At 34.6% G+C, this 8016-nt stretch overlaps 1 protein-coding gene across 1 annotated transcript; it reads left to right on the top strand.

The window, feature by feature from the left end:
- The first annotated feature begins 3656 nt into the window (after window positions 1-3656).
- Window positions 3657-5869, top strand: LOC142169435 (protein TIFY 5A-like). Its single transcript, XM_075230712.1, has 3 exons — window positions 3657-4019; window positions 4373-4460; window positions 5457-5869. Exons 1-3 carry the CDS (start codon window positions 3928-3930, stop codon window positions 5640-5642), a joined length of 366 nt encoding a protein of 121 aa, XP_075086813.1. The 5' UTR covers window positions 3657-3927; the 3' UTR covers window positions 5643-5869.
- The last annotated feature ends 2147 nt before the right edge of the window (window positions 5870-8016 follow it).

Here is an 8016-nt window from a genome sequence, read left to right as displayed (position 1 = left end):
GTCCCCCTCAGAAGATTCGGGGACTATATAGGCGGAGAAGGTGATCGATGGTAAACCGACGGGATTCAGTCTTGTTCACGAAGTATCGAAGAAGGATTACGATCCTCCACCGCGATGGGTGGATCTGACCGAGGCATACTTCATACCTCTTACAGAAGTGTAGAATAACCGGGTCCACCGGGCCCAATGTGATGGGAAAAGTGTAAATACTCAGATACCCCTTCACATGGGTAGTAATGGCATCCTCGGGCCCGGGGACAACTATATCCTTATCCGCCCAGCTGCAGTCCTTACGAACCACAGGAAGGACGTCTTCGGTGATGGAGCAAATATACCTAGATACCGCCTCACATCGGCCCTACACCGACGAGGGCTTTTCGACCTTAAAGTCATCGGCGATCGAGCACCCCCCGGGAACGAACATTTTCAAGAGAGGCTCAACAACCAGTGCATCGGTAGCCGCGCCCGAAGTGGATCTCTCAAGGACGATCACATCGGGAGTGGGCTCCTCGACTTCGGCGGTCGGTTGTAAAGAAGATGAAGCAACTTTTTGGGAATATTTTTGGAAGTTTTAGCCATTATTATCTTGAAAAAGCTTGAAAAATATGAAGAAAGGTTGGAAGATAAAAGGTCAAGTGCGCTGGTTTGGATAGAAAATAAGTAAAAGCTTTCAATTTACTGAGAAATCTTGAAGAACGGAGGTAAAAATATTAGAATATGGAGAAGGTCAGTGATATCGTGAAGACTTGAAGGTAGAAGCTTGGTCAAAAGGTAAAAAAATAAACGAATGAGGGGAGTATTTATAGAGGCTTCGCGCCGTTTCACTTTCAGGGATGACATGCCGATGGCTAACATGCGTTTGAAGTCATAATGAAACGACTGACAGGACATTTCAGATTCTTTGTCGTTTCTGTCACAGTGTATTGAAGAAGGAATCGAAGTGCACATGTCGTTTCTTGTCGTTTTTGTAAACTTACTCTCCAAGAAACGAGGGGACTATCTATATACGAGTAAAACCGAGCCCATGGGATGTCTCGATTTTTGATGAAGAAAACAGAGCAAGAGACGTGACTGCAAGGAACCAAAATCGAGGCAAGGAGCCTTCGAGTCGGGTTTCGGGCAAAAACACCTGCCCTCAGAATCATCGGGGCTACGACCCCGCAGGTTCGATTCGAATCTCAAAAACTTCGGAGAGCATTACCAGATAATCAAGCACGACTAACAAAAGGTCGTGATATCTGTGACCAGTCGGATGTCACGGCGTGAATCTCGGCACATAACGGCAGAAAATCGGTAATTAGTAAAACGGAAGATTTTTACCTTTTATGAAATTATAATTATGGTAAAACTCTCCGACTATATAAAGGGGGTATGATTATTCATTAGGGATATGGTAATACGCATATCAAGGCAATATACTCTTATTTTCTCTGTTATTCAGAGTTCTCACTTTTGTTCATCGATTCATCATTAATATGCGCCCGAGATCAAAGGCAGGCATTCCATTAAAGCTGTTACTAGGTCCGGGATCACTTCCTTTAATTAGTTTGACAATTTATTACGTCCTTTATCTGTTTAATCTAACGCAATTCATCATTTGTATTGAATTAATCCGCGTATCCTTAAAACCACTTATAAATTTAATTGTTATCCATTTTTTAGGATAAACAACGGATAACTTTTAAAACTCTTGATCCAAAATAACTCATAAAAATATGTGTCGCTATAATTAATCTCATTAGAAAATGAGAAGTTTAAAGCTAAATTAATCTCGTGAGTATGACATTCTTTTGTGACTAAAATGTAAAGTATAACACATAAATTACGACAGAGGGAATAACAGTTAATTTTTTTCTTTTTATCTACTCTGTCGTATAACAGTTAATTTTTTTCTTTTTATCTACTCTGTCGTGGAAAAGAATCTCCCACCTTCGGAGGGTATTGATTTTGACATGATATAATTTTACCTATCTAAAGTACTCGTTTCGTTTTAATATCTGTATGATACAGCTTGACTGGAGACAGTTTATGAAAGAAAAAATGACTTTTACAACTTGTGATATTAAAATTCATGAGATTTGTGTGGCTACAAGCATGACCTTAACTTATAGTAGGAAGTCTAAATTTGAATTGTTTAATAATATAAAAAGTATTATTCTTTTAGAATAGACTAAGAAGAAAATATTGTCACATAAAATAAAAATAAAGTTTTATATGAGGGAGATATATGTTGCTTAGATATTTTGTGTGCGCAAATAATTGCAGGAATTGAGAGGTAAGGGTAGTTGACATTCCACCTCTCTATTGTATAATTTTGGTGATTAAAGGAAGGGTAACGCCACCACAAGGCGTAATTATATTTAAAATAAAATAAAATGGAGTGTATATTTATATGAGATAAAAAATTTCCACAATCATATATGATTCAACTTGCAATATATATGATTTCTAGAGTTCTCCAATTTTTTTTAGCAAATATGCAAAAAAATTCAACATTTTAATTTCACGTTTTCATCTTTTCTACTGTCCAGATCAAAGAACTTTTTATAACCATGCTATTAGGGGTGGGCATTGGTCGGTTCAGTTTGGTTTTGTAGAATTTCGGTTCGATTAATTCGGTTTTCGGTTTGTGATTTTAATAACTAAAACCGAACCATAATAACTTCGATTCGGTTCGATTTATTCATGTTCGGTTCGATTTAATCGGTTCGATTTTTGATTTCAATCAATGAAAAAAAAGGGCACTTAGATAAGCAGAAGAATGATTTCGCAAATCTCGAAGAAATCCATATATTATATACTTTCAAATTGAGCATGTCGAATACGTTCCAACCTTTTGTTCTTTCTAAAAGAACTTTAGCGAATATAAATTTGAAAATATTTCTTTTATCTCAATTAATGTAATGCGTGTTCTTTTATGGTTTATCTTTACAAAAATTAATTTGATACCTTTTTATATTTAAAAATAATATAATTTTAATTTTTTTAATTTATTCTTAGTCCAGCGTGAAACTAAGAAAGAGAGTATAATAATTTATAGCCATATAAATATTATCGCTTTTTTTAGATCATAAATATTTAAAAATATATTTTCTTTTAAACTTCGTGCCTATTCAATCTGCACCACATAAAAGGGTATAGAGAGAGTATTAATAAATACTTCATATTATTCAATTTATTTGACACACTTTTCTTATTAGTACGTTGTAAAAGAATGATATATTTTTATATTTAAAAATATTTAATTGTGAACTTTTTATTTTATTAATTTTACTCTTAATAAGAAGATTTTATAACCAACTAAATATTGTGATCCTACAAAACTTTCATCCTTAAAACTTTTAAGACCATAAAATTTTAAAAGTCATTTTTTGTCAAAATAAATTAAAACGGAGAATAAGGAAAGCTTGCGGGCCGACTGATAAACGTGCATGGAACACTATAATAAAGACGCAAAATTAGCGCATAAACCGCAGAATGAAGTTGGCGTTGTATTATGTATAGGAGTGAAATAAATATGAAAAAACCTCATGTATCACGTGTAATTAACAGCTGTTTGTGTGTGAGGGAAGCCCATTTTTCTGTACATATTCTTTTACACCTTTTCTATTTATTTATGGAAGTGTGAGATTCGTGTTTGAAGCGTCTATTTTATCAACTACTCCTATATTAAATCCAGTCCTTGACCCCCACACCCAACTCCACCATCTAAAATACTACGTAGTACCATTTAAAGTAGTGTACATATTCAAAGTCCCTTTCTTCTTCTTCATTCTCTCCTATATATATATCCTTTAACTTGTTTCCAACTTCCGTTCTTGACTCATTAATTAATATAGTATATTCTTTTCATTGAACCTACTTCAGAGCTCCATTCTTTACCAACTTTTGATCTGTAGTAGTATCTGTGGCTGAAGTTGAATAAAGATGAGAAGAAACTGTAACTTGGAACTAAGGCTTGTCCCTCCTTGTGTTTCTTTTTCTCCTAAAGATTGCACTACGACCCCTTACTTCTCCATGTGAGTCTCTCTCTTTCTTTCTCTTTCTATCTATTTATGTCTCTCTCTCTCTCTCTCTCTCTCTCTCTCTCTCTCTCTCTCTCTCTCTCTCTCTCTCTCTCTCTCTCTCTCTCTCTCTCTCTCTCTCTCTCTCTCTCTCTCTCTATCTATTTATGTTTGGAGTTCTGAAAAGTTCAAATATTTCCCCTTTTCTCTAATATCACTGATCATATAATAGAAAATACAAATGCATATATGGAATAATTATAGCATATATGGAATAATTATAGCATATAAAAAATGCCAATCTTTATGGATTAGTCCGTAAATATGCATACGGTATTGAATATTCACTTTTCTCTTTCCTTTTATAGGAGGAATAACCAGAGCACAGAAGAGAAGCAACAGCTAACAATATTTTACAATGGGAAAGTTGTGGTTTCTGATGCTACAGAGCTTCAGGTTTGTATATCTGCAGATTTTTCTCTTTTTAATTTCTGTGTTTTTGTTTCCTGAACAAAGCTTTATATTATGAATTTGAGTGGAGTTTAACTTCCAAGATACTAGAATTCTAATATTATTTAGTATTTGATCATGGAAGAGGTAACTATTAGAGTATTAGTAAATAGTAACTGTTCATAAAAATCAAAATTAATATAATATTATAAAAAGTCCATACCTTTCCGGCATAACCATATATGTGAGAGAGGTCGTATTTCTTTGGGTGGGTAATAATGGATTGCTTTCATTATCTAAAATAAAGAACATCTCCACCAAAAGATCAGTCCAATAATACCACTCACTGGTAAATAACGCAATACTTCTTTGTGAATCTCCGCTATTTGAATATGGAACATCATAATAAAACAGATTATGTACTACGAAAACATTAATCATATATATGCCGTGTCGGCTGAAATGCAATGTGTATACAAATTTGTCTTCTCGTATTTATTAATGATGCTACTTCATGTCACAACCGTGGAAGGTGGTACAGAGAAATTTGATAACGAATTGAACTGAAGTTTCATGGAAATTCTCATAAAATTGAATAATTCGACCCAAGAAACGAAAGCCACGGTGCCCTTAAATTTCCTCTTTTGGGGGAGGTAGGTGGTCAAGAATTCAAAAAATAGATTGATTTTGGTTAAGGAAGATTCATTTTTTATTATTTCCTTAAAACCTATAGGATCAAAGAGAATTTTGATCAGAAAGAGATTGTGACCATACACAAAAATCACTTTCTTCTATAATTTGTAATCTAAAGGCGGGTCTTTTGTAACGATATAGGTTAAAATAAGTTGATAGTTAAAAAACTCTTTACATACTATTGGCGTATACAAATTAAGTTCCTTTCACGGCTCTGAAAATTGTAATTTCCCTTTAATTTTCTTTCTAACATATTAGTAATTTTTTTAATAATTCCTAATTAATTTATTTTCCTTAATGAAAATGCAGGCGAAAGCAATAATATATCTCGCAAGTAGAGAAATGGAGGAGAATACAAAGACTTCATCACCAATTTCAGAGGCATCATCACCATTGTTACAAACTCAAACTGGTCTTTCCATGAAGAGATCTTTGCAAGGATTTCTGCAAAAGAGAAAGAATAGAATTCAAGCAACTTCTCCATATCATCACTAGCTACTAACAATTATATTACTAATAATATTTGATGATCTTTTATTTCTTTTTTCTTTCATTTTTTTCCTTCTTCTAGTGTGGTTAAACCTTTTTTTCATGTCATTACTTTTGGGTTCTCTAGGCCCGACTAATATAGACTCGCGGCTCGAAGACTCGCCTGATGGCATGCTCTAGATATGTAAATTAGTACTTTCATACAAATATGATGAATATTGGCTTGAGATGAATTTAAATTTGAAATATGATAAGTAAGAATTCATATAGCAATCTCTTACTTATTTTGGGGGAATGCGTAATTTTTGTTCCATACAAATACTATGGATGGATTGGGCAATATTTTGCAAATATATGTTTGTTTTATCCTTTTTTGCTTTATATTCCCCCCCTCCCCCCCGGGCTTGTTACATCAAATTGCTTCTTTCTATTTGATCTTTTCATAAGAAAATACACTAGAGTTACCCGAAAAATAAAGTAGCGGAAAAAGGAAAAAACAAATTGTAGGCATCTATTGTTTATGTGAAATTTTTCCGAAAAGTTTTATGTGAAAAATTGATCAAAATGTGAAATAGTGCTTCAAAATCATTTGAGTTGACTTCAGTTAACGTTTTGAGAAAACGGACCCGGATCAGTATTTTAACAGTTCCGGTAGGCCCGTATCGTGATTTGGGACTTAGGCGTATGCCCGAAATTTAATTTGGAGGTCCCTAACTTGAGTTATCGCCATTTGTTGAAAATTGAAAGTTTGAAAGCTTATAAATTTCAAAGTTTGACCACGAATTTAACTTTATTGATATCGGGGTCGGAACCTGATTCTGAAAATTTGAATAGCTCCGTTATGTCGTTTATGACTTGTGAGCAAAATTTAAAGTCATCCGGATTCGTTTAATACGTTTCGGCACGAGTTTTGTAAATTAAAAAGTTTAAAACTCAAAAGTTCGAATCGAGGTGTGAATTGTAATTTCGATATTATTTGATGTGAATTGAGACCCCGAGTAAGTCCGTATTATGTTACGGGACTAGTTGGTATAATTGGACGAGGTCCCGAGTGGCTTGGGTGAGTTTCGGACGTGTTTCAAATTATTTTTGTAAAAATATGCAGGTCTGGTTTTGGTGTTTCGCACCTGCGAAGAAGGAGCCGCAGATGCGCAACCACTTCTGCGCGAAGCTGGTGGCTTCTGCGATAAGCTGGTCGCTTCTGCGACCTGGGCACCGGCCAGCTCCTTCGCTTCTGCGGAGAAATGAGGCGCAGATGCGCGACCACTTCTGCGAAGGCCCAAGCGCTTCTGCGAAAGAGACCGCTTTTGCGGTCGTTTGGTCGCTTCTGCGATGTCGCAGGTGCGACATTGAAGTCCGCATATGCGGAATTTCGCCTGGCAGCCTCAATTCGCAAATGCGAAATTTTTCTTGCAAATGTGAACTCGCAGATGCGAAAAAGCCTAGACAGAACCCATAAAATCGAGAGTTAGCCATTTTTACTCATTTTTGAGTTTTGAGTCTCGGATTTGGGCGATTTCAAAGGAGTTTTTCACGATTTCGACTTGGGTAAGTGTTCTATACCCGAAAGTGATTATATTTCATAAGTCAGTGTCTATATTCATTGTATATTTCGGATTTAGATGGAAGAAATTGGAATTTTTGTAAAACTTTCCAAAAACAAAAATTTAGGATTTGAAGGTCCATTTGACATCGGAATTTGATAATTTGTATATGGTTGGACTTGTCTCGGAACGGGTGTTCTGATTTTGTGAGTTTTTTCGGGATTCAAGACGTGGATCCCACTATAGATTTTTAAAATAAATTTTGGATTTTAATCCAGAAAATTTATAAATTCATATGGAATTAATTCCTACGATTCCTGTTGAGTATATTGAATTGTTTGTGACTATATTTGAAGCTTTCAGACACGAATTCGTGAGGCAAAGTTTAGTGGAATCTTGAGTTGGTTGCAAAGCGAGGTAAGTGTCGTGGTTAACCTTGACTTGAGGGAGTATGACTTATTTGTCTATTTGCTACGTGATTTAATATGCGGGTATAATGTATATATGAGGTGATGAGTACTTATGTGTTGTGGTTGAGTCAAAGCATGCGGGTAGCATTTGTTTATTTTGAATAATTGCCTATTTAATTAGGATATTCCTGCTTAATTTATTATTATTATTATTATTATTATTATTATTATTATTATTATTATTATTATTATTATTATTATTTATTTGATCTTTTTTCATGAAACTATTGTTGAATATTTTGGAAGGTGAGGTCGGTATTTTGGTACTGAATTGATTGATAAGTATATATATCCCCGCATTTTAATACTCTTCAGAATTTATATTATTATTTTCATGGTAAGGAAGAGTGTAAAAGCACGAAGGGT

Source organism: Nicotiana tabacum, chromosome 15 (assembly GCF_000715075.1).
Source record: "Nicotiana tabacum cultivar K326 chromosome 15, ASM71507v2, whole genome shotgun sequence".
NCBI classification, from domain to species: domain Eukaryota; kingdom Viridiplantae; phylum Streptophyta; class Magnoliopsida; order Solanales; family Solanaceae; genus Nicotiana; species Nicotiana tabacum.
This window is presented reverse-complemented; position numbering and strand designations above follow the sequence as displayed.

Excerpts from the sequence above, each read along its gene's own strand:
- LOC142169435 (XM_075230712.1), top strand. The coding sequence starts at position 3,928 with ATGAGAAGAAACTGTAACTTGGAACTAAGGCTTGTCCCTCCTTGTGTT. Across the intron at positions 4,020-4,372 it reads ACGACCCCTTACTTCTCCAT|GAGGAATAACCAGAGCACAG; the intron begins GTGAGTCTCTCT and ends TTCCTTTTATAG. Across the intron at positions 4,461-5,456 it reads CTGATGCTACAGAGCTTCAG|GCGAAAGCAATAATATATCT; the intron begins GTTTGTATATCT and ends ATGAAAATGCAG.